The sequence below is a fragment of the Wickerhamomyces ciferrii genome, contig 00195 (assembly GCF_000313485.1).
Source record: "Wickerhamomyces ciferrii WGS project CAIF00000000 data, strain NRRL Y-1031 F-60-10, contig 00195, whole genome shotgun sequence".
Lineage (NCBI taxonomy): Eukaryota > Fungi > Ascomycota > Saccharomycetes > Phaffomycetales > Wickerhamomycetaceae > Hansenula > Hansenula ciferrii.
This window is the reverse complement of record NW_011887545.1, coordinates 15,859-41,348: the sequence shown is the minus strand read 5'-3', so window position 1 is coordinate 41,348 and position 25,490 is coordinate 15,859. Positions and strand designations below refer to the sequence as shown.

The following is a 25,490-nucleotide window of genomic DNA, read 5'->3' as shown; positions in this document are numbered from 1 at the left end:
TATGATGAGAATTGGATTATTAGTTGACTTGATAACTGTCTTTTGCGATATCATTCAATTCTTTTAAATCTTGATAATCACCTTCAGCAAGTTCACCATATTGATTCCATATTTTTTCGAATTCTTTCATTTCAACTTTGCCGCTTGGTCTATTAACTATCCAATTAACTTCCTTAAATCTTTTATGACGTTCTCTATCAGCCTCGATTCTCATTAATATTTGATCTTTAGTAAATATTTTTTCATCTACTTCTGATTTATTTTCCACGACTTCACCATTTAGTTGTTTTAATCTTTGTTTTAAACCATTTTGTTTATTTATTATTAAAAATCTCCAAGCACCTTTAAAACCTGATTCATCTTCTTTTATATCAACTTCATGATCAATGTTTGTAAGAGAAATATCTTGAAACAAATTCCTTAATTCTTCATTATGATCTTCATAAAGATTTTCCATATTTGTTAATATATCTGATGTACTTTTCAAATTGATTAGATTTTGGTTGGGTACAACTTTTTTAATTATTATTGGGAAATCATTTTTTAAATTATTAATATATGGACCATTTCCATTAGTTGATTTAACTGGGTTGTTGATAACAGAGGATGCTAAGGACTCTATGAAATATAATACATTGATTCTTGAATTCAAATCTATTCTATCTAAAACTTCCAGTATACACGAGTGGAAATCTTCATGAAGTTCTTGATTCTTTAATGCGAACGATACACCTTTGGACATGGCCATCGATGATGGATTTAAAGTCTCTAAAATTTGTATGAATTGTAATCTAGCTTCAAATGGGTCCATTATAGTCATTGATAGTTGATTTGGTGCTTCATCTAGCTATTTGATGTATAATCCTTTGGTGTAAACAATATATAAGTAATGAATATTTATTTGTAGCAATTCGCGAGATTCGAGATTCTTATGAAGCTGACATAAGAAATTACAAAGATTTTTTTTTTTTTTTTTTTCATTTTTTTTTTAGTTCCTAGACAACTTCGCAATGGCGAAAAAAATATGAAAAAAAGTAGTTGGAAACATACTGTTACGTTAGTTGTCTCAAGATAACAAGAAACCTATAGTCAAAATGCCAAAAGCTAAGGGAAAAGTAAGTAAAGATTTGCGGTATGAACCTTTAAAAGGTTGAAAGAACAAGTTATTAACAAAGCGCTTTGCTTTTCAGGGTGGTAAAAACAGAAGAAGAGGAAAGAACGATAATGAAGGTCAAAAGAGAGAATTGACCTTGAAAGATGAAGGTCAAGAATATGCTCAAATCACCAAAATGTTGGGTAACGGTAGAGTTACTGCTTCATGTTTTGATGGTATTGAACGTATGGCACACATCAGAGGTAAACTTCGTAAGAAGGTTTGGATGGGTCAAGGTGATATTATTTTAGTTTCATTAAGAGATTTCCAAGATGAACAATGTGATGTTATCCAAAAATATAATGCTGATGAAGCTAGAGCTTTGAAATCTCAAGGTGAATTACCAGAAAATGCTAAAATTAATGAAACTGATACATTTGGTAATGATGATGAAGAAGATGTCAACTTCGAATTCGGTGCTGCAGATGATGATGATGATGAAAATGATGAAGAATTAGATATTGATGATATCTAATCTAATTCAACATTGTTTTATTCTTTTCATATAAGTTGGTTTTTCTTTTCAACATGTTTTAGAAATCGTTTGTAATTGCATTCATTTTTGTATATTTATTCGGGGTAGATTTATGATAATATCATGACAGATAAAAAGTTTCATAAATTTTTTTTTTCATTGTAGAAAATGACTACAACATATATTTTAGTTCAACAATGTCTTGTATATGTAAAAAATGTTAATGTTTTCCAATGAAGAATTGAAGTTTATTCTAATTTTGATTTAATGCTCTTGTTTTATATTTTTATACACGAAATCTATCCGTTTCACGTTCGTTATCATCGTCCAAATTTAAACTATCAAATCTTCTTAACCCAACGGATTCTTCAGTGTCATGATCATGACCTGATGTTCTATTCAGATTTAATGATCTTCTTGCTTGGAAAGCACCAACACCACCTTCCATTGGAATATGACCTAAATCATCACCTTGTTGACTAAATAAAACAGATTGATGATCTTTCTTCTTTCTTGAAATGTTCAATAAATAAACACCTGAGAAGATGATTAAAAATCCACAAATCAGACTGATTGAATCTTTTGGACCTGCATCATTATAATTTCTGAATAAGATAAATGAAGCAACTAATGTTGCAGTTGTAAATGTAACATAATATAATGGATTGACAATTGAAGTGTCAAATTGATCTAAAGCTTTATTAAAATAATTCATTTGTGTCATGATACAAACAACAACGACGATAATGAAAATATAAGTTGATAAATGAGTAAATTGATTATTACCATTTAAAGTTAATTTTAATGCAATACCAAAAGCTTTAATACTAACGATTGAAATTGAACCAACAGTTGAACAAATTGAAATATAATAAATTGGATTTTTATGACCATATAATGGAGCAATTTTATAAATCATGATTAATGCAAAAACAGAAACTGCAACGACATAAGTTATAAATAAAGGTGTCATTGCATAATTTAAAATTTCATCAACAGTTTCAATATCTTTATCAGATGGTGCATGTAAAACAATAATGACACTACCTAATAAACAAATTGCACAACCCATTTTCCCTAAAGTACCTAGTTCTTCACGTAAAAATACAGCAGCTAAAACTGCACCAATAATAACAGATAAAGCACCTAATGGTGTAACTAAAATAGCTGGAGCAAAAGTATAAGCTGCGAAATTTGCAATTTCACCTATAGCCATTGTAATCATACCAGCCCACCATATTGGATTTTTCAAATATTCATGACCATCACCATCAAACCCTTGTTTTGAAGCATCTTTTAAACCTTGTTTTGTGATGATGAATGAAGTACCAATCGCGAAGGAAGACGATATGGCAAGGGCCAGCCCAATATATTTATCTGCAACCATTTCCTGTTAATCCTCAAGTATAATTAATATGAATTAAATGAATGTGAAAGTTTTGATCTTGAGGCTAAGTATTGGGTATTGTAGATCAAGGTTATAAAATTGTTTGATCTGATACGTTTCGAGACCAGTTTCTCGTTTTTGTTGACGTTTTATCAACTTTTTTTTTTTATCAACAGTTACATTCGCGACTTTGCGCGTTTCACAATTAAAAAAGGCGAAGTTTGTGATTTAAAATCAGGTACAAAACCAGGGAATTGAAAGATCAAGGTACTTTAACTAGGACATCACCCATGTTGGAAGTTGGAAGACCAGGTTATTATCACATTTCTTTCAACAGGATTTCATTGTTAAAAGAACCAGTTTTGAGTCACTCTGATGCTTTTCCCAACCAAAAGTAAACATAAACCGTTATAGAATGCATTCGCGACAGTATAGAGGAAAAAATTTCGAGATGCTCATCGTTATCAGCGGTTAAAGCAGATCAAACGCTAGAGAACCTGTGAGAATTCATCTGATACGTTTATTGGTGCTAGTTGCTGATGAAGATGAAGATTGTATCGCTGTCTGAGTACAGTTTTGAAAATGGAACAGTGCTTCAACAAGATGAGCTTTCAGTTCTTAAAAAGTTTCTTATATCTCAAAAAGATATCAATGCTTTGCATTATATGGACTTTTTAAAGGCTTCTTATCCTAATTTATTGGTTTCATTGCAAAATGCAGAAGGTGTTGATAATTATAGAGTTCTTTGCTCTGATACATTGGCTCTATGGATCCTAAGATCTGCTCAATTATGTGCTAAATCTGAAGAATGGACTAAAATTAATTATGAAATATTTTTCAATAAAGATCAACATGCCACTTTTATTTTCCAATATGTCGTTGATTATTGCAATGAGACTGGTGGTCCTCTGTCAAATTCCCTGAAAGACCTTTTAACAAAACTTTTGATTTTGATTAGAAGATATAATCCAACACAAACATTACAAGAATGGATTGATATTACTTTGAGAATACCACATGAAAGAAGGGTTCAGTATTATTTATTAGAAAATTTGGCCAAAGAAGGTTCCACTGCATCTTATATTCTACAGAAAGGTCCAAATTTAATTAATGATATCATACAACTTATGGGTATTAACGCATTGGCGAATCCAATTGGAAAAGCAGTTAGCGCTATTCTTAAAGAACTTTATGTTGATGAAGATCACGCTGAGGAATGGGTGACAAATTATTGGGGAGTTATTGATCAAGGATTGAAAAATACCGAACTAAGAAATCGTATTGAACAATATATCTTACCTATTCTTTTCAAAACATCCAAAATTGCATTCAATGTATTTGTCAAGAATTTACAACATGATATTGATGTTTTCATAAGCTGTTTAAACATTGGTCAATCACTGGCTATTGAAGAAGAACCATTCCCGGAACTAGTGTCATATGAAACACTGGAGAAACTCATTGTCCAAGATGAATTTAAAATCAAGATATTTCAATTATTAACATTTTCACCAAAAGGTTCAAAACCAATAAATCCAAAAGTTTACGAAATTTTAAAGAGAAACATGGATATATTTTTCACTGATTGTGAAGTTGAAACTAGAAATAAATTCACAAGTATGTTGAAACAATTCATATTCAGAGTTAAAGATTCAGCGTATGCTTTTAATAGAGATGGTACTAAACTTAAAGCTAAAAAATTAACAACTGAAGCTAAAGTAAGGTTTGAAGGTGTTGATTTAGCGCATGATTTCTTAAGTTGGCTTATTGAGTACTCTAAACTTCAAATAAAACCAGGTGCACAATATCAAAGAATCAACACAGGTTTTAAAACATTACATTTTTTAACTGATACTGGATTAGATTCAAGAATCAAAGTCAAACAAGATATATATTATCCATTTCATATTGAAGTTTTCGATAATTCGCTAAAAAGACTTTTGTTTGATAATATTTTAAGTACTTATGATGATCTGAGAAAGTCTGCCGTTTCTTTATTAGTTTCATATAAAACAGTTTTATCAGATGATGAATATTCAAGTTTAGTTAATAAGGCGTTTGATATGTTGAACGATTACACACTGGTTGACTCCGGATCAAAAATTATTGAGTGTTTGTTTAAATTGTATCAAGATGAAGAATTATTGAATAGATTAATCACTAAAATTCCATTGAATGAAGATATTAAAACAGCAGTTTATTCACCTGTTGATGGTTATTTCCAAGCGGTGAGATTAATTATGGAACAAAAGAATAGTTACAGCAACACTAAAGCCATTATTGAATTAATTAATCGTAATTGGAATATAGTTCGTGACATTTTAAGTCATGATTCCCCAGAAGGTTGTGATCAATATGGTGTTGGTTCTGCACAATTAGTTCTGAGTTATGCATGGAGATCAACAAAAGAATCTACTGTTTTGTTACAAAAGGTGTTAGATTTTGTCGACAATGATCAAGAATTGCTACAGATTGGGGAAATTGTACTAGATCAATTAGCCACTGTTCGTCATAGAGGTGCTTTTTCTGCTGTTTATCCAACATTCATCAAAGTTTCAACAATCTGTAAAGAAAAATTACCAAATCAAAACAAGACTTGGTTAGATTTTAATATTTCATTAATTCAAACTAAAACTCAACTGATCACAAGAAGATCAGGTGGGTTACCATTCCTGATTACAGCAATTGTTACAGCGGAAAGAGATCTTTTAAGATATGCATTTGATAAATTAATGAAAATTGCACAATTACCAATTGATGAAAAAGATGAAAGTGAAAAAATGGATATTCCTCAAGTCCATGCTTTTAACTGTATCAAAAATCTATTCATTGAATCACAATTAGCAGATTCTGTAATACCATTAATTTTTGAAGCATTAGAACTTGCCCTGTCTACATTCTCATCCAGAATTTGGTCGGTTAGAAATTGTTCAATTATGCTGTTCACAGCATTACAAAATAGACTATTTGGTAGAAAGAAAATGAGTGCTCGTGTGTTTTTCTCAAGATTTCCAGGTATTGACGATTTATTGGTTAAAATTTTGAAAAATTCAATAACAGAAAATAAACTAGAAACTTTATTCCCAGTATTGACAATTTTATCAAAATTACAACCAAATATTGGATATGATGGTCTGGATAAATTTAAACCATTGTTAAGAGTTTGTCTTTCTACAAAATATTGGAAAATTCGTGAAGCCGCAGCTCGTACAGTTCCAGCATTAATCGCAGATAGAGCCAATGAAGCCAAATCACTTTTATCATCTTGTTCCATCGCTGATCAAAATCAATTACATGGTCATTTATTAGCCATTATTGAACTTGACGTACACTCATCGGATTTTGCAGAGTTAGTTTATCAAAAAGCCGACGAATATTTAGTTTCAAACCAATGTTCATCAACAAAAATGTCATATGTTCAGATCTTGTCACCATTATTAACTAAATTCCCAAATGAAAAAATCATTATTCAATTAGAAAATTTATTTCAAAAGGAAAATGTTGATTATCAAATTGATGGTTCAAAACAATTGTTGCTAAAAGAATTATTTAAAGCTATTAAAGACAATCAAATATTTTTGGAAGAAGCTTTGTCATCTCCATTTTTTGAAGTTCAAGTTGAAGCTATACAACATTGTGCTGAAAAAGATATTAATCATCCATTGTTATCCAAAATTGCTAACGATGATGATGCTTGGACATTTGTTCGTTCTAAAGCTATACCTTTAGTTGATGATTATAGTGTTGAGAAAGCTTTTGATTTTGTTGAAAACCAACAAGATTATGGTGAAGATATTAAGAGATCATCTTTGGAGTTATTGGGTAGTATTGCTGCAGAAAGTGAAGATTCAAAAGTTTATGATAATTGGTATAAATTGATTCTCAAGAATTCAGATGATAACGAACCATACCAAATCAGATTATCCGCATTGACTTCATTATTAAGATATTTGAAAATTAAATCCGACCCGAATGTTTTGGGCTTGTTGTATGATTTCCTTTCTGATGACGATGATGAAATTAGAGAATTAGCATGTTCATATTTTGATGAAAAAGTTGTTACTTGGTCCACAGCCAACCAATTCATTCAAAATTTTGGTCGTGATTCAGAGTCTGCACATGAAGTTTTCAAAAGAGCTTTGAGTTACAAACCTACTTTTAAACCTGTGTATGGTAATGATAAAGTTCTTTTCAATATTGAAAAAATGAATTTTTATAGAAACAAATGTGAACTTCATCAACAATTAGCTCAAATGATTCAAAATAGTAAACATTTTATTACCCAAGAAGAGTTTAATCAAATCATTCATCATTATATTGATACTAAGAACCAATTAATCAATTTTATCTCTTCTAAAGGTGTTGATGGAATTTTAGGATGGGTTTCTGAAGAGGAAGTTTTTGAAGATGTTTATTCAGTGATTTATCATTTGAAATCATTAGATATAGATACCACTGACTTGCAAAAAATCGCAAAAGAAGTGAAATTGCATGACTATTTAATAGAATTACTAGCATAGATATAGAATAAATCTATAATTTATAAATTTGTTTTTTAGTAGATAATCATTAAATTGCACTATGTTCATTAAATAATTATGCGCGAAAAGACTACCACGGTTTTGATTTTTTTTTTGTTTTGCCGTCATCACAAGAAATTTAAATTTGACATAAAAAATGTTGAATTAATAAAGATTGAAGACGTGTTATAATTCAATTGAATTGCTCCTTTTATTCATAAATTTATCATGGCTGAATTAGGTGTTTCGTTTCTGAAACTTCCTGTTGAAGTGATCATTCAAGTATTGAGTTATTTGGAAGTTAGTGATCTTAACAATATAGCAGAAACATGTCAAGCATTAAATCAAATAATTAACGATGAAGAACTTTGGAAAAATTTATTTATCAAGAGATTCCACACAAATCATTTCAGTTCAGTATCAAATTCATTTAAATTTAGTTTAGAATTATTTGAAAGATCTGAAATTTTACATCGATGGAAGAAATCAACTGGGATTCATAAGACATTTTTAATTAATACCACATCTTTAGAAGAAGTTACATTAAGTTATCCCAAAATAATTTCATTAAGTGATCAAGGAGATATTAATATTTCATCAATTGATAAAGGTAAAACAGATATAACCATGCCATTAACAACACCTTCAAGATGTACATCATATTCATTTAATAGTTATGCAGCTGTTTTTGGTAGAATTGATGGTAAAATATATGGTAAATTATTAGCAACGAGGTCATATTTAAGCTCACCTAAAGAGTTTAGTAGGTCACATGGATGTATGGTTACTGCAATTGATCATGATGATATGCAATGTTATAGCGGTGATGAACAAGGAAATGTATTTATATGGGATATGAAGAATGGTGAATTTACAAATAGTTTTAAAGTTTCAAATGAACCTATTGTAAAATTAAAAGGTAGAGGAAATACTACAGTTGCCATAGATTCTACTAAAATTTATATATTGGAACATCCTGATAAAATACGATCAATTGAACATAATAAAGGATCTGAATTTTTCCAAGTTGATTTAGGTGCTAAAGCAGTATTAGTTGGTAATTTACATAATTTATATATTTATTCATTTCATGATTCATCATTTGGAAGATCACAAAAAATTTCAATTTTCAATGATATTGAAGAAGATGAAATTTATAAAATTTCATTAGAATCCAAGAGACATTCAAATAGAGATGTTAAAATTGCAGGTCATGATGGATGTAATTTAGGTATATTAACTAAAAAGGGGATTGTTTCAACTTATAATATTAGAGATACAAGATTAAGATCAGATGATTATAATTTACAAAAACAATGTGAATTTACTCCAATAATTGATAATTTGAAAATACCTGATGGGATTCCACCAATTTGTTCAATATCAATAAATTCATCAGTTGTACTCTTGGGTTCGTATAATGGATTTGCAGCAGTTTATGATGTTTTAACAGGTGAATTTATTAAACTTGTTTCAAGTAGGATTCCTAAAAGGTATTTAAATTTAACTCAAGCTCCATATTTAATACCTGTTAAATTTATTCAATTATCTCCTAAGAATCAAACAAATGGTATATTAATTGTTAATAATGCAGTTCAATATTTCCAATTTGGTAAATCTTTATATGATTTCCAAAATCGTCAAAAGAAGAAAAAAGTTTTAACAGGAGTTGTTGGTGATCGAAAGGATAAATTATTGAAAAAAATTAAACATGATATTCATGAATTAAATTATGAAGATTATGAAAGTTATAAACAAGATCAATTATTAGATAAATATAATGGATCTGATATAACTATGGAGGAAGAAATTGAATTAGCTATGGTTTTAAATAAATCTATGAATGATCAAAATCATAATACAGGGAAAGAATTGGTGGATTTAGATGAAGATATAGATGAAGAATTATCAAGGGTATTGGAAATGTCAAGATTAGATCAAGGAGTATCATCAAATTCATATGAGAATGGTACAGGTAGTTCAAGTAATAATATTGAAACACCACAAGAAATACCGAATGATGGCGATGCTGATAATGATGATGAATTTGAAAAACAAATCCAAGAAGCACTCAAAAGATCTTTATACGAATAAAATATTATGAATGTTTACTTGATTCCCGTAGTTTATAGTGACACATAAATTCTGCCACATTTTCTGGCGTATATTTTTTTTCTTAATTAAACGAGTGAGGAACGAGACAATAATAAGTGAATTAAACAGCGTTAAATCCATTGAATTTAAACGAAATTTGTTGGTTTGAACGAGATGATTATCAGGGGCTAAATGGGATTCATAATACTTATCTTCAAGACATTTTTCAATTGATAAAGCATATATAAACAGCACATTTCCAATATTCAATTCATTAATCATTCCACAATTTTTCGCGTTTTGTTGTCTTTTTTTTTTATTTTTATTTTTCATCCACTTTTGTTGAGAAATTGTGAAAGTAAATCTGAATTTTGACAACTTTATCTTTTAATCTTTTAACAATTTGCCATCTGATTTGATCAAGTTGACAATCAATTCACATTCATTTCAATTCAAAATGTCATCTACACGTCCTCAAAACGTTGGTATCAAAGCCATCGAAGTTTACATTCCTTCACAAGTGAGTAGATACTGGTATCCTTTTTCTATTTTGTGTTACAAGATCTAACAAATTGATAAAATATAGGCGGTTAATCAAGCTGAATTAGAAAAATTCGATGGTGTTTCTGCTGGTAAATATACCATTGGTTTAGGTCAAACCAACATGTCTTTCGTTAATGACAGAGAAGGTGAGTATTGAATCTATGGGAAGATAACAAAATTAAGCGCCAATATACTAACATCAATAGATATCTATTCATTATCTTTAACTGTTTTATCAAAATTATTTAAAAACTACAACATTGATCCAAACTCTATTGGTAGATTAGAAGTTGGTACTGAAACTTTATTAGATAAATCTAAATCTGTTAAATCTGTTTTAACTCAATTATTAGGTGAAAATACTGATGTTGAAGGTATTGATACTGTTAATGCATGTTATGGTGGTACCAATGCAGTTTTCAACTCTATCAATTGGATTGAATCAAGTGCTTGGGATGGTAGAGATGCTGTTGTTGTTGCAGGTGATATTGCCATTTATGATAAAGGTGCTGCAAGACCAACTGGTGGTGCTGGTACCGTTGCACTTTTAATTGGTCCAGATGCTCCAATTGTTTTCGATAGTGTTAGAGGTTCATATTTTGAACATGCTTATGATTTTTATAAACCAGATTTTACAAGTGAATATCCATATGTTGATGGTCATTTTTCATTAACTTGTTATATTAAAGCTTTAGATCAAGCTTATGCATCATATAGTAAAAAAGCTTTAAAATCAGGTGTTGAAGGTGTTACTTCCAAGACTGTTGGTGCTTCTAAAAGATTTGATTATAATGCATTCCATGTTCCAACATGTAAATTAGTTACTAAATCATATGCTAGATTATTATATAATGATTTTAGAGAAGATCCATCATTATATCCAGATGTTGATCCATCATTAGCTAAAGTTCCATATGAAGAAAGTTTAACAGATAAAACTATTGAAAAAACATTTGTTGCATTAGCAAAAGATTTAACTAAGAAACGTGTTCAACCAGCTTTACAAGTTCCAACAAATACAGGTAATTTATATACTGGTTCATTATATGCTTCATTAGCTTCATTATTATATTATGTTGGTAATGATGAATTACAAGGTAAACGTATTGGATTATTTTCATATGGTTCAGGTTTAGCTGCATCATTATTTTCAGCAGTTGTTAAAGGTGATATTTCTCATATTGTTAAAAATTTAAATTTTGATCAAGTTTTATCATCAAGAAAATTCGCTACACCAGAAGAATATGAAGCTGCATTATCATTAAGAGAAGCTGCACATTTAAAGAAAGATTTTAAACCAACTGGATCAATTGAAACTTTATTACCAGGTACTTATTATTTGACTGAAGTTAATGATAGATTCCATCGTAAATATTCCATTAAAGAGTAAAGTTATTGAATATTTATTTTGCTATAGAATTGTGCTATATAAGTAATGCATTAATATAATTGTAATGAACTTGTAGTCAAATCAAATTAAATCAAATCAAATCAAATGGAAATCAAATCCCGTATAGTTTTTTGTCAAACGAGTATTGGTTAATTTTGTTACATGGCACAAAAACCCCCATCAAATAGAAACCGTTGCAAAGAAAGAAAATCAAAAAACAGTGGGATTTTCAGCCAATAGCGAGTGCGCAGAACTGGGCTGCGTAACCACTACCATCATTACATAATCCAAATACAGCCGGTAATAAGTGAAAATAATATTCGTGGGTATTAAATCTTTTTCACTTTTATACCAAAACAATAAAGACAAAGGAGATTTTATATTGAAGAGGTTGTAAGGTTCCAAGGTTCCAAGGTTATTACTCCACAATGCCCTTCAAGTGTTTCAACAACAACTTCTACCACTCTTCAAAGAGATATCATACTGCTGCTAAACAAAATGCTACTGCTTTCTTTGATTCTTCATTCAATTATATTAGACAAAATTCACATTTAGTATCTTTAGAATCTTTATCAAATGGTGCTAGAAACTATCCAAATCCACATCCTGCAAACTCAACAACTACAAACTATCTACAATTTGATTATAACGGTGGTAATAACATCTTGGTTAATGATGATGAAAATCAATCGGGTGGCATTGGTGTTAAATCATCAACAACTTTGATTAATGAAGAACTTGAAAGAAGACATAATAGACATCAAAACCCAATAACTTTTATTTTGCCTTATCAATTGGATCAAGTTGCTTTAGCTTTAAATAAATCAAGTCGTCAACAAAATTTACAAAAAATTACACCTGTCAATATCTCAAACGCTTTACATACTACAAGATCTCATAGATTTGAACAAAGATCTCAGTTCCATACTTCTTCTTCAACATTACAAACCCAATACAACATAGCATTTAATGATCAACATCAAACATCACCAACTTTAGTTGAAGAAAAGATTAAAGAATTGGATTCTAAAAAACCTATATTGCAAAGCCCGGATCAATATAATGAATTAATACCCGAAGAACAAAATGATGAAACTTTTTTAACTCAACAAACAAATCAAATATTAGAAGCTAATGATAGTTATCAATATGAAAAGATCCATTCATTATATATGGCAATCAAAAGAAATAATATCATTCCATCAAGAGAATTATATGCAATTGTATTATCTTCAATAGTGGAAAGAAAAATTGATGATTCATTAGATGATAAATTATCAACATTATTAAATGTTTATCAAGATTTAGTTTCAAATAAGATTAAACCAGATTCCCAAATTTATTCAATTGTTATTAATAAATTATTATCTGCATCAATTGAATCAAAATTAAATCCTGAATTAAGTAAAAATGGTTTAGATTTTTTCAAAATTGCAATTGATATATTCAATGCATCAAATTGTTCACAAATTCAATCTTTTGAAAATGATATTTTGGATCAAATATTAATTGGTATGAATTTATATCCAGGTATTGTTAATCCAACAAGTTTAATGAATTTCCTTAATAATCAAGAACATTTTATTAAAAATCATATTTATTATATTTCAATGATTAATTATTGTAAATTAACACAAAATTCAAATGATGTTATTGAACTTTATGAAGAATTCAAAACCAAATCCATTGATTTAGAATTATTAAATGAAAAACAATTCCATATTTATTCTGCATTTATTTCAACTTTAGTGGAAATTAATGAAATTACATTAGCTACAAAATTTTTAGATAAATTATTAACTTCAATTAAAAATTATTCAGAATATGATTCCAAATTAAAGATGTTATTAACTTCATATATTTTAAGTCTTTCTAAAATTGATATTGGTAAAGCCATGGAAATTTGGAAACAATTTAATAAAATTGATTGGATTCCAGAATTTTCTTATGAATTTTATTCTCATTTATTAAATGATGTTACAACTTATACTGATGGATTAAAAATTTATAATTATATGATTGGATTACCAAAAGGGAAACCAAGTAATGAGTCAAAATTAGAATTAGATATGATTTTAATTAAACCAAGATTTATTGATTCAATTTCAAGATTTATACTAAGTGCTATTCAATCAAATGATAAAACTCATACATTAAAAGCAATTAAAGAATCATTTATTAGAAAATCATATTTTGATTTCCAAGTTTATCCAATAATTTTCCAATATCTTTCAAATGATGAATTAACAACAAAAATTATAAATTCTCATGGATTATCAATGCCATTAGAATCAAGTTTTGAATTTTTATCATATTTAACATCAATACCAAATAATTTAAATTTAAATTTTGAAGAAATTTCAAAAACTGAATTTTTCCAAAAATTAATTAATAATTTTAAATTATATGATCAAAATACTAAAAATTACATGGGTTTTTATTCAATTTATAATTCAATCTTTTCAAAAAATTTAAATAATGAATCATCATCTTCAATTGAATTATTGGAAATTTGTTCACCATTAATTATTGAATTTCATGATTTAGATAATTATTATACTGAATTAAATCAAGAAACTTTAGTATTTAAAAATCAATTAACTGCATTTTACTCAAATTTAATTGAAATTTTACAATTAAATGAATCATCAAATGTTTCACCAATTACAAAAGAAGCATTAATTTTAATGAACCAAATTTAATGATTATTACATACACATATATATGATATTATGATACAACATATTAATTTTAACGATTATTTATACAATTTCTATATTATTCTTATTGTAGATATTTTAATAAATCAATTAATTCATCAGCTAATAATGGAACAGCTTCAATTTTTTTAAAAATTTCCTCTTCAATTGGTTTAAATAATTCTTTACCAATTGAATTATTTGTTAAAGAAGTTAATAATAATGATGAACTTTTATTAACATCATTTAATTGTAAAGGAGAATGATAAATTGGTAAAGGTTCTTGTTTAACATCAGAATTTGAATCATAAATCATTGATGACTGATCAATTTTAGATGATGTTTGAACTGTATTTAAAGCTTCTAATTGACCAGTTGAAATATCAACAGATTTATATCTTGGTTCAATACCTTTTATAATAAATTTTCTTTGACCATTTGATAAATTTATAACCATTGCACTTGAATTTGGGAAAGCATTTGAAACATTTTTAATAAAATCAACAGCAGGTAATAATTTTTTTTTATTTTGTTGAGTTTCTTTTTCAAATTGTTTTTCATAAGCTTTCCATAAAGAAATTTGTGTAACTTCACCATCATTAACAGATTTATATGAACATCTCATCCATGCAGTTGCTCTTGAAGGTTCTTGTAAATTTATTATTTTTTGATAATGTTCAGGTGATAAAATTGGTGGATTAATTGGAATTGGTGGTTTTGTTCTTTTAATTAATCTTAAAGTTGGTAAATTTTTAAAATCATTTGGATTACCCAAGATATTTAATTGGAAAGTTAATAAATAAGGTAATTTTAATTTTAAAATTTCTTGTCTTGTAGAATTTTTCAATAATGTATTAATTCTCAGGTTCCCGGGTAGAGAAAATTGATAAAGAAAATCTAATGAAGTTAAAATTAAATCATAATCATTTGTTAACAAGAATGAAACAATTTTATCTAAAATTGGTGAAGTTAAATTATTTGAACAATTTTCTAAAGTTAATTCTGAGCGTACAAGAAATCTTGCAAATGATCTCATTATTGAAATTAATAATGATCTTTCATGACTATATTGGAAAATTTCAATTAAAGTTAAAAATAAATCATCATCTTTTGGTGCAGGTGCAATATATGAAGATAAACTTTCCACAATATCAATAGTATAACTTAATAATTCATTATCTAAATTTTGAAATTTATTTCCTCTATTGAAAATATAATCATTATTTGGAGCGTCTGATTTAAATTGACTTAAAACTTCATAAAGTATCTTTTTGGTTCTTGAATCTAATGCTAATAATTGAGTAAAATCACCATCTTGTGATAAATTTCTTAAACTTAAAGCACTTGTTTTATTAAAATTATCATATAAATCATTAAGTAAATAATCTAAAACCCATTGATGTTTAATCAGATATGGAGCAGAATTACTAAATTGTAAAATGGTTCTTGAACACCATTCCAAATTAACACCAGCTTTAATATTTAGTTGTAAATGTGTCATTAAATCACTACCTTGATAATTATTTCCTGGATGTGCATAGTAATTTTGATTCAATTGTTGATATGGGTTCAAATTGGATTGTTGGAACGATTGTAAAGTCTGTGGCACCACAATAGGTGTTGGAGTGATCTGTGCCAGTATTTGATTGGACATATTGTGATTTGATATTGAAGAGTGATTTAGATCTGTTGATGTTGATGTTGATGTTTTTCTATTTGATTTCTATATTTTCGTGTTTTGAATTGAAAATTCGAGATTTTGAAAAGATCCGAGGTGTGATCATGTGATTTGTGACCTCGTATATCCATTTATAGAGGATTGCCTAATTAGGAAGTATTTCATGTTTTTTCTTGTGGGTATAAAACAATGTGACAAAAAAATTAGTGAATTTATACCCATAATAAGCACACAGACATGTGAACTGTGGAGGTATAAATAAGTTAATGGTTCAATTGATCAACTACATAGCAATGACAATATGAAATTAATATTATAATGGTGAATTTCATTCTTCATAATTTCATTCATCCATTTCAATAGATTGATCGAGAACTCATAGTTTATCCGTTGAGTTGCTCAATTGCTGTTTCAACACTGTGCACACCCCTTATATATTTATTACATGTGTGCATTATTGTGGATTGCTAATGACACAATTTTTAAATAATAACCCCATTATGTGTATAAATACAATTGAAAATAACCTGTCAATTGTGATTTTGCTTTCTTTATACTAATATACCATCAATTCAAAATGAAATTAACAAAGGTGTTACTTTTCACAACTGCTGTTTCAGCATTCTTATCATCAACTGTCTTAGACTCTTGGGATCTTAATGATTTAAAACAATACTTAAGTGATAATAAAATTCCATTTGATGAAAAAAAAGCTACAATTGAAGAAATTAAAGACCTTTCATTAAAACATTTTAATGTTCAACAAGCAAAATCATCATCAGCTTCATCATCTGCATGGTATAATCCAAATGTTGTTAAACAAAAAGTTTTAAACTATTATAATGGTGTTACTGATTCTTTTACTTCTAATCCACCAACTTCTTCATCTGCAATTGATTATTCAAATATCAAGAATTGGATTTTCGCAACTTGGGGTATTGAAGATTTAAAGAAAACTTTAACTAAATCAAATATTAAATTTGAACCTGAAGCTAAACGTGATGAATTGGTTCAATTGGCTAAAGATCATTATAATGATATTGCTAAAAAATATGGTGCTTCTGGTAATTACCCTGGTGATTGGTTATATTCAAATTGGGATAAAAAATCATTAAAAAAATGGTTGGATGAATATGGTATTGATTATTCAAGTTTTAAAGATTCTCAAAAAGATTTAATTCGTAAAGTTCGTGAAAATTCTTATCAAGCTGCTCAAGTTGCAGAAGAAGAACGTCAGAGTATTTTAGAATCTTTGGATTTATCAAGTAAAGCTTTATTTGATAAAGCTGGTACTGTTAGAGATGATATTTTCAATACTTGGTCTTCATCTCAATTGTATAAATGGTTAAAGACTCATCAAGTTGATGTTGAAGAATCCCTTAAACATAATAAAGAAGAATTGGCTTTATTAGCTCAAAAACATAAAGGTCATTTAAAAGAAGATGTTGATTATTGGTCCAAAACTGCCAGTAAATCAGCATCTCCATTTTTAACTAAATCATCAGATCGTGTTGATAATTTAATTAATGATACATTTTTCGTTGGTGTTGAATCATGGTCAAGAGATCGTTTAAAAGCTTTCTTACAAGCTCGTGGTGTTTCAATTCCAATCTTTGCTACTAAATATGAATTGATTCAATTGGTTAAAGATAATAAATTTAAACCAATTCAAAATTTTAATAATGATTATTTTTTCCAAGGTTGGTCTAGAGAAAATATTCAAAAATGGGCTGATGAACAAAATGATGCTGCAGCTAAAACTTCAAATGATATCTTGGTTAAAGCAAATATTGCTTATAAAAGTTTAGCTTCAAATTTAGATGTTTATTATAAACAAGCTTCAACAGTTGCATCTGAATGGCAGTCACAAGCTTCAGATTTTGCAAGTGATGCTGCATCACAAGCTTCAGATTATGCATCACAAGCTTCAAATCAAGCATCAGGTTATGCAAATGAAGCTAGTAAACAATTAACTGGTGCAAGAGATTCATTTTTTGAATATTGGTCAGATGTTGAATTGAGAGATTATTTAAATTCATTTGGTATTTATAATTTAAAGAATGTTAGACATGAACAATTGATTGATTTAGCTAAAACAAATACTAAATGGTTTATAACTGGTGCTAATTATGATGCTGATTCTGTCATTGCCAATGCTAAATTGAATGGTGTTAATTTCTGGAACAAAGTTGTTTATTATTATAAGACTTGGTATAACTATGTTTATTACACCATTTTCCATTAAATTGACTATTTTTATATATTAACTATTACTATTATTACTATTATTTAACCAATGTGTCTATGATTTTATGAATATTTTTCAAAATTATTTGTATTTAATAATTTGTAGTTGTACTTTATACCAATGGTGTATGGATGTTTATATACCGCGAATTCGCAATAGCTAAAATTTAAATACTATCAAAACCCGATGATATAATTTTGATATTTTGATGAATCTCTTTAAACAAAAGTACTATTTGATAGAGGTTATATAAAGATGTCTGGTAGATATCCTTGGTACACAAAAGTTGCTGATGCAGTACATCGTTTAACAGTTTTAACTTTAGTTGGTGGTTCATTATATGTTGCTGGTGGTATGACTTATCAAATCTATTTAAATGGTAAACAATATGAAGAACAAGCTTTGGCTCAAGGTGTTATTGAACCAGCTACTGAAGAGGAAAAAAAATAGATCTATCAATATATTTGATTCAATGAAATAAGCATGTACATATATTACAACAATAAACTATTAAAAAACAGTTGAGAAAAAAAAATAAAGATTATTCTTGTACCTATTTATTTACCAAAACATCGGGAGATTTAATGTTTTTTTTTTAACTTATAATGAATATACAATTGGAATTACGTTTATGATTATGCTATGTATATATATTCATGTTTTCACTCTCTTAATTTTGGAATCAGGTTTCTTATCATCATTATCTTTCCGTTTCTTCTTATTTTTTTGCTTTTTTAATGAATGTGTTAAACCTAAAGATTCCAATTTTTCAATTCTTTCTTGCTGATTTATAATATCTTCCTTAATTTCAGGATTTATCACTATAATATCATCTTTTGAATATTCTAAATCACAAACTGGACATTTTAAACAATCTTTATGTATTGTAGTGAGACATTTTTTAGCAAAAATATCTTGACATTTAACTAAATAAATATATGGTATACCATTACTCCCCAGTATATTACCAGTAATTGAACAAATTAATTCATTTGATTGATTTTTAGAAATTTTCAATTCCACTATATCTTTCAAACTTTTTATATGTGATATTAATAATTTTTGATTTGAAGTGAAATCATCTGGATTTAATAAATATTCCAATATACTTTCTTTATTGTATAAATTACCTTTATAATCACTAACTATGGGTATATCTAATGGTTCATTTGTTAAAGTACATGAAGACCATTTACCTATTCTATTATATTCATGAGCTTTAAATTCATCATATTTAGATGATTTGTTTTGTTTGATAAGATCTTTTCTTTGAAGTTTTATACCACCATCAGCCTGTAAGCACAAATTGTTAGTATTTGATTATCCAAACATAACCTCTCTAGTCACTTACACCCATTGTTTTGATCTTGTTGAATTGATGTTTGATTGAATTTGAAGATGAAGTTTATGAATTTTTCTTACATAAGGAAAAAAATCTCGGAGATGGCAAAACTTAGTATACGTTTTTCAAAAAATTTATACAAAGTATTATAAAGTTTAAACAAACAGGCAAGCACAATAAATAAAGATGTCAGAAGGTTTAAATTGGTATGTATATCATTATACTTTTTGAATGAATCATATACTAACAATCTGCTTTTTTTTCAGTCAATTTTATACCAAAATTGGTGCTTGTAGACATGGTGAAAAATGTTCAAGAAAACATACAAGACCAACAATTTCTAAAACTATATTAATGACAAATTTATATCAAAACCCAGATGTTTCAAGAGATCATAATAATAATACAAATAGTAAAACTGAATCTAATGAATTGCCAACCATACCCAAAGATCAACAAGAAGTTATAAAATTTGATGATTTTTATAAAGATATATTTATAGAATCAAGTTTAATTGGACAAATTGATGAATTAACAGTTTGTGAAAATCATAATGATCATTTAAATGGGAATGTTTATGTTAAATTCAATTCTGAAGAAGCTGCAACAAAAGCAAGAGACTTATTTAGTACAAGATGGTATAATTCTAAACCAATTTATTGTGAATTAAGTCCAGTTGTTGATTTTAGAGGAAGTACATGTAGACAACATGATTCCAAGACATGTGATAGAGGTGGAATGTGTAATTTTATGCATGTTAAAAGACCTTCAAGAGATTTATTAAAGACATTGAAGTTATCACAAAGAAAATATTATCAAGAAAAAAAATCCATATGAATGAAGTTGAGATCCAATTGAATAGTATGGTTTATGAATCCAGATTCAATTACCATAATAATGTTTATTTATTTCTGCTCCACATTCGTTCTTTTTGAAGTCATTTAGATACTTTTTATATGGAGGTAATAATGGTTCAAACAAGGTCATTCTTTTTTTTTGGCTATGGTATATGTCAAGTCGTATTTCAATCTAAAAAACAAAAGGGATCTACATACAACCAACGGTTCACTTATACTCCTCAATTAAAATACATTTCCCCCCAATTCTTTTCAGTTCCAATAAATGTGTTTTATGAATTCATATATCTTTTGTAATCCTTAACTATGCGCGAATGTGTTTTGACTTGAACCCACCCGCGAATTTATCGATCTGTTAAAGAAATATTGATGGCAAAATCGTATCAACAACTTCAAAACCATCAAAGATACAACATCAATTGAAAATCAACCCACAAGAATATCACAATGGCTGATAGATACTCCTTCTCCTTAACCACATTCTCCCCAAGGTATGTTTTTTCCCCCTTGTTTCTCTTCATGATTTTTATGAATTTGAGTATCTCGAATCTGTTTATACTAACAAAGATTTATTTAAAGTGGTAAATTAGTACAAATTGAATATGCATTAAGTGCTGTTAAACAAGGTGTTACATCATTAGGTATCAAAGGTATGTTTATTAAACGATTGAACAATAGTGCGTGTTTTTTGAATGGAGTTCACTAACAAAATGATTTAGCCACCAATGGTGTTGTGCTCGCCACTGAAAAGAAATCTTCTTCATCATTAATAAACACTGATACATTATCTAAAATTTCTTTAATAACACCAGATATTGGTGCTGTTTATTCAGGTATGGGTCCTGATTTTAGAGTGCTAGTTGATAAATCAAGAAAAATTTCTCATACAAACTATAAAAGAATTTATAATGAATATCCACCAACAAAAATTCTTGTTAGTGAAGTGGCTAAAATAATGCAAGAATCTACTCAATCAGGTGGTGTTAGACCTTATGGTGTTTCTTTATTAATCGCTGGTTACGATGATCATAATAAATTTGGACTTTATCAAGTTGATCCTTCAGGTTCTTATTTCCCATGGAAGGCAACTGCAATTGGTAAAGGTGCTGTTGCAGCTAAAACTTTTTTGGAAAAAAGATGGAATGATGAATTAGAATTAGAAGATGCTATCCATATTGCTCTATTAACTTTAAAAGAATCCATTGAAGGTGATATGAATGGTGATACTGTGGAAATTGCAATTGTTGGTGAACCAAATGATGATGCATTAGGTTTTAAAGGTGGTAAAAATGAACAAGGTCCAAGATTTAAAAAATTATCTGCACAAGAAATAAATGATAGATTAGAAAGTTTGTGATTTTACAATTTACTTAATGGTTTTTAGATTCTTGAGTAAGGAAAAGAAAATTAAATTTTGTATCTAAATTATAATGTACATTATGAATTAATTGAGACCTATCTATGTAAAAAAATATATTACTTATTTAAATGGTGCTTTTAATGGATCAATAACATGACCTGATTTGATTGTAACTTTTGGCATTGTTAATCTTTGATGAGTCTCTCTTGAAGTCCATTCTTGACCAATTGGCATTCTTAAACTTCTTTCATATTGTTCTCTATTTTCAAATGGGAATGGAACTGCTGATGATTGATATTTAGCATTCTTTTTATTCACTTTTTCATTAATTATAACATTTTTTAAATTCTTATCCTTTCTCTTATCAAGATCAATACCTTTAGTTTTCTTAACAATTTTATTCTTTTTTTGTTTTTTATTCTTAGTTTTACCACCAGCCCAATCACCCCAACCTGGTAATGTTAAATCTTCAATTTGATCACCTTCATCTTTCATAACTTGTTTCTTTTCAGCTTCAAATTCTTGAACAACATCATCACCTGCAAAAGCTTGTTTGATTAAATCTTGTTGTTTAAACATATGAATATTTGAATCATCATCATTATCTGAATGATCTGAATCTTCACCATGTGGATCAACAACTTTTAATGTTTGATTCATATCTATTATTTGTTCAGGTTCTTCAATTTCATTTGCTTTTCTCTTTCTTTGTTTATTTAATTTAGATGCATTTTTTTCTAATTTAGAACTATCTTTATCAGTAACTCGTATTTTTCTTGATTTTTGAACATTTGAATCATTGCTTGTTAACCAAGGATTAGATTCATCTTCATCAACTTCTTTATTGGCTTCATCCTCAGTTTTCTTCTTGTTTTTTTCAATTAATGATTCTCTTTGTTGTTCCTTTTTATTTAATTTATTTGTTAAACTCTTTGATTCATCAATTTCATGTTCTTCCAATACATTTTCATTTACTTCCTTCATATCAGCATTGGATTTGGATGCTCCTGGTGTATATATTCTTCTACCTGAATTAATATGTTTATTAACTCCACTATTAGATTCAGCTTCATTAAATGCATTTATATCTTCATTTTCCTCTAAAGCTCTTAAATTTCTTTTAGTTTCTTCATTTCTTGTACGTTCACGAGCTTCAGCATTTTTCATGAAAGCCATATTTAAAACACCAGTTTTACCCAAGTTTTCTCTAGTTTCACTTTCAGATTCATATTCAACATCTTTATCAAGATTTAAATCGTTACTATCACCAAATTCATCATCACTTTCATCACGATCTAAAATTTTAGATTTTAAAGCTTCACCACGTCTCAACATATCTTCCATTTCATCTCTTGCTTCTTTATCTTTTGATAACCCTGATTTGATCATGGATTTTGACCAATTTGAATTGTTTTTATGTTTTAATGACATTCTTTCTTGTGCACGTTTAGAATCATGATCTTCATCATCACTTTCATCACCTTCGACTAAAGCTTGATTTTTCAATAATTCCTTCTTCTTTATACGACGATATGATTTAGATTTAATTTTTTTAATTCTTTTAGCTTCTCTTTCATTTCTAAACATCAATTCTCTCATTTTCCTTAACTCATTTTGTCTTTTACGCATTTCTTCAACAGACATTTTGGCAGTAGCAATTTCTTCGAAAGTTGATTCTTTTTTATCATCTAATAATGAAGATGCATTCAAAACACCATTGACTTTTTGTTCCAAATCTGTTAGTGCAGGAGTTTCTTGGAAAGTTGATGCAGCATTATGTTCAGTTGGTTTATTCATTGGGAAAGATAAAACTTCTGCTTCTCTATTTTGTTTAACAGTTTCTCTCCATTTATCAACTTCATCTTTAGATATTTCATAAGCAGCCTTACGTTCATGTCTATCTTGAATTCTTTTAGGTAAAGGAATAGCTAATGATTTTGCACTTTCTTCATTATCTTTATCTATAAGCATTGCATTTTTAGATGAATCTTGATCCACAACTGAAAGCATATCTGCTAAAGAAATTTCTTGACCACCTCCTGGTAAAGCTAATTCATTTTCTTCAATTTGAAAATCTTGATAATGCTTTCTTTCTTTCTTTTCCTTTTTAGTAAGTTGTTTTTTCAAATTTGTCAATTCAACATCACTTCCATCTTCTTGGTCATTTACATCTTCGAATGGAAATTCTTCATCATCTTCATCATCATCATCTGATTCGGATTCTTCATCGTCATCTGAGACTTCTTCTGATTCACTTTCCCATTGATCATCAAGCACTATATCTTTTGTATTCTTATTTTTCGCAATGTCTTTATCATCAAGATCCCAGACGGCTGATAATGGTAAAAATTCACTTTCATCGACACTATGGTATCCATCTTCTTCATCATCATCCTCTTCATCATCGTCTACTTCACCTTTCTTTAATTTTTTTTGTTTATCTCTTATAGTTTGAGAAAATTTTGAGTTAAGAACATCAAAGTCATCATCTGAACCAAGGGCCTCATCTGAATCAATTTCTTCATCTTCAAACTCTTCATCTGAACCATCATTTTCTTGGTCTCTAAATTTCTTTCTTGGATCCACTATAGCACCATCATCTGAACTATCTGAATCATCATTTTTAGAAAGTTCTTCTCTTTGAGCAATTTCAAAAGCGTTTTGAGCTCTTCTATTTGATTTAGCTTTGGTTCTTCTATTATTCTTAGTCCCTTTAGCCATTTTAACCACTTGAATAATTGAAATAATTTGAAACTCTTTAATATTTGTATTTTCTATATATGTAGAATATTTTTATCTGTAAGGTTTAAAAAAAAATTTGAGATGAGCCGGAACTCATTTATAATTCCGGTCCACTTATATGTGTAGAGTACATTTGGAAACTATTTAAGCGCATAGATACGTGAAGTTAAAGATACCTGGAGATTATAGTGCTGCAGGAGCTTGATACCTTTTAGAAAAGATACTTAAGAATTCTTGCTTTTGAGCGGTAAAAATAATATATTTAAACCATACTAGAATTCACCTGTCGGTTAAATAAATTTATTTCCGTTAATTTACCCGATTTAGCAGAAGTTTACAATTTAAATCCATTGTAAATCAACGTTTTGAATGGAAACATATATTTAAACCCCGTTATATAGTTTCAATTATACTGGGATTTTATGTGGGATGTAAATTTTAGCTTTATTTCTACTTTTAAAATTTGCCAAATTTTTACTTTCTGAATTTTAAAAGTTAATATTTTAAAAACAAGGTTGATGAGTAAAATTTAGTAAAATTTTGAGTTTTGATTTTTAGCTTATAATTAATATAACCTATTAGTTCTTGAAATATTGAGCTAGGAATATATATATTATGTCTCAATAGCTATCTTTGAGCTCTTAAATTACTAATTAAATTGATATTTAAATTTGATGCTTATGTAATCAATATACATTATAATAACATATAATAGATCATTATTCAAATCAATTATACTGGAATATCTAATTTCATAAGTTAACTATGTAAGCTATATTCTTTATAGTATTAAAACATCATATCATGGTTACTATGATTTTTAGTACCGGAAAGGGTTAAACATATTACTGAATATATGTGAAGTCATTTAATTTAATGAATAGCATTTTATAGCTGGGCGCAGGCGAACGATACATTGTAGTTTTTCTTGCCAATTGTATATGACAGTGGATTGAATCATACGAAAATATGAGCAGTATGTGGTTATATATTAAGACTACT

The 25,490-nt window shown here is 28.2% G+C and overlaps 13 protein-coding genes across 13 annotated transcripts; 8 read left to right on the top strand and 5 right to left on the bottom strand.

Annotated features, from left to right (window-relative positions):
* Positions 1-19: 19 nt before the first annotated feature.
* Positions 20-820, bottom strand: CTK3 (Ctk3p; the record flags this gene model as incomplete). Its single annotated transcript, XM_011274440.1, has 1 exon — positions 20-820. The coding sequence occupies one exon, from the start codon at positions 818-820 to the stop codon at positions 20-22; it is 801 nt and encodes a 266-aa protein (XP_011272742.1).
* A 274-nt stretch (positions 821-1,094) lies between these two features.
* On the top strand, positions 1,095-1,628 carry TIF11 (translation initiation complex factor eIF1A; the record flags this gene model as incomplete). Its single annotated transcript, XM_011274439.1, has 2 exons — positions 1,095-1,115; positions 1,191-1,628. The coding sequence occupies 2 exons, from the start codon at positions 1,095-1,097 to the stop codon at positions 1,626-1,628; spliced, it is 459 nt and encodes a 152-aa protein (XP_011272741.1).
* Positions 1,629-1,914: 286 nt separating this feature from the next.
* On the bottom strand, positions 1,915-3,015 carry BN7_4970 (Non-imprinted in Prader-Willi/Angelman syndrome region protein 2; the record flags this gene model as incomplete). The annotated part of the gene is made up of 1 exon (XM_011274438.1): positions 1,915-3,015. The coding sequence occupies one exon, from the start codon at positions 3,013-3,015 to the stop codon at positions 1,915-1,917; it is 1,101 nt and encodes a 366-aa protein (XP_011272740.1).
* A 545-nt stretch (positions 3,016-3,560) lies between these two features.
* On the top strand, positions 3,561-7,535 carry TRM732 (tRNA methylation protein TRM732; the record flags this gene model as incomplete). The annotated part of the gene is made up of 1 exon (XM_011274437.1): positions 3,561-7,535. The coding sequence occupies one exon, from the start codon at positions 3,561-3,563 to the stop codon at positions 7,533-7,535; it is 3,975 nt and encodes a 1,324-aa protein (XP_011272739.1).
* Positions 7,536-7,763: 228 nt separating this feature from the next.
* On the top strand, positions 7,764-9,629 carry UFO1 (SCF ubiquitin ligase complex subunit UFO1; the record flags this gene model as incomplete). The annotated part of the gene is made up of 1 exon (XM_011274436.1): positions 7,764-9,629. One exon carries the CDS (start codon positions 7,764-7,766, stop codon positions 9,627-9,629), a length of 1,866 nt encoding a protein of 621 aa, XP_011272738.1.
* A 457-nt stretch (positions 9,630-10,086) lies between these two features.
* On the top strand, positions 10,087-11,562 carry ERG13 (hydroxymethylglutaryl-CoA synthase; the record flags this gene model as incomplete). The annotated part of the gene is made up of 2 exons (XM_011274435.1): positions 10,087-10,153; positions 10,379-11,562. The coding sequence occupies 2 exons, from the start codon at positions 10,087-10,089 to the stop codon at positions 11,560-11,562; spliced, it is 1,251 nt and encodes a 416-aa protein (XP_011272737.1).
* Positions 11,563-11,990: 428 nt separating this feature from the next.
* RPM2 (ribonuclease P) lies at positions 11,991-14,264 on the top strand (the record flags this gene model as incomplete). Its single annotated transcript, XM_011274434.1, has 1 exon — positions 11,991-14,264. The coding sequence occupies one exon, from the start codon at positions 11,991-11,993 to the stop codon at positions 14,262-14,264; it is 2,274 nt and encodes a 757-aa protein (XP_011272736.1).
* Positions 14,265-14,346: 82 nt separating this feature from the next.
* On the bottom strand, positions 14,347-15,915 carry RSC9 (Rsc9p; the record flags this gene model as incomplete). The annotated part of the gene is made up of 1 exon (XM_011274433.1): positions 14,347-15,915. The coding sequence occupies one exon, from the start codon at positions 15,913-15,915 to the stop codon at positions 14,347-14,349; it is 1,569 nt and encodes a 522-aa protein (XP_011272735.1).
* Positions 15,916-16,516: 601 nt separating this feature from the next.
* On the top strand, positions 16,517-18,184 carry MSC1 (double-strand break repair enhancer MSC1; the record flags this gene model as incomplete). The annotated part of the gene is made up of 1 exon (XM_011274432.1): positions 16,517-18,184. One exon carries the CDS (start codon positions 16,517-16,519, stop codon positions 18,182-18,184), a length of 1,668 nt encoding a protein of 555 aa, XP_011272734.1.
* Positions 18,185-18,841: 657 nt separating this feature from the next.
* Positions 18,842-19,829, bottom strand: BN7_4963 (Peptidyl-prolyl cis-trans isomerase-like 2; the record flags this gene model as incomplete). Its single annotated transcript, XM_011274431.1, has 2 exons — positions 18,842-19,404; positions 19,808-19,829. The coding sequence occupies 2 exons, from the start codon at positions 19,827-19,829 to the stop codon at positions 18,842-18,844; spliced, it is 585 nt and encodes a 194-aa protein (XP_011272733.1).
* Positions 19,830-19,883: 54 nt separating this feature from the next.
* Positions 19,884-20,366, top strand: BN7_4962 (splicing factor SR family protein; the record flags this gene model as incomplete). The annotated part of the gene is made up of 1 exon (XM_011274430.1): positions 19,884-20,366. The coding sequence occupies one exon, from the start codon at positions 19,884-19,886 to the stop codon at positions 20,364-20,366; it is 483 nt and encodes a 160-aa protein (XP_011272732.1).
* A 467-nt stretch (positions 20,367-20,833) lies between these two features.
* On the top strand, positions 20,834-21,743 carry PRE8 (proteasome core particle subunit alpha 2; the record flags this gene model as incomplete). Its single annotated transcript, XM_011274429.1, has 3 exons — positions 20,834-20,877; positions 20,966-21,036; positions 21,106-21,743. The coding sequence occupies 3 exons, from the start codon at positions 20,834-20,836 to the stop codon at positions 21,741-21,743; spliced, it is 753 nt and encodes a 250-aa protein (XP_011272731.1).
* A 123-nt stretch (positions 21,744-21,866) lies between these two features.
* On the bottom strand, positions 21,867-24,467 carry UTP14 (Utp14p; the record flags this gene model as incomplete). Its single annotated transcript, XM_011274428.1, has 1 exon — positions 21,867-24,467. The coding sequence occupies one exon, from the start codon at positions 24,465-24,467 to the stop codon at positions 21,867-21,869; it is 2,601 nt and encodes an 866-aa protein (XP_011272730.1).
* Positions 24,468-25,490: the final 1,023 nt, after the last annotated feature.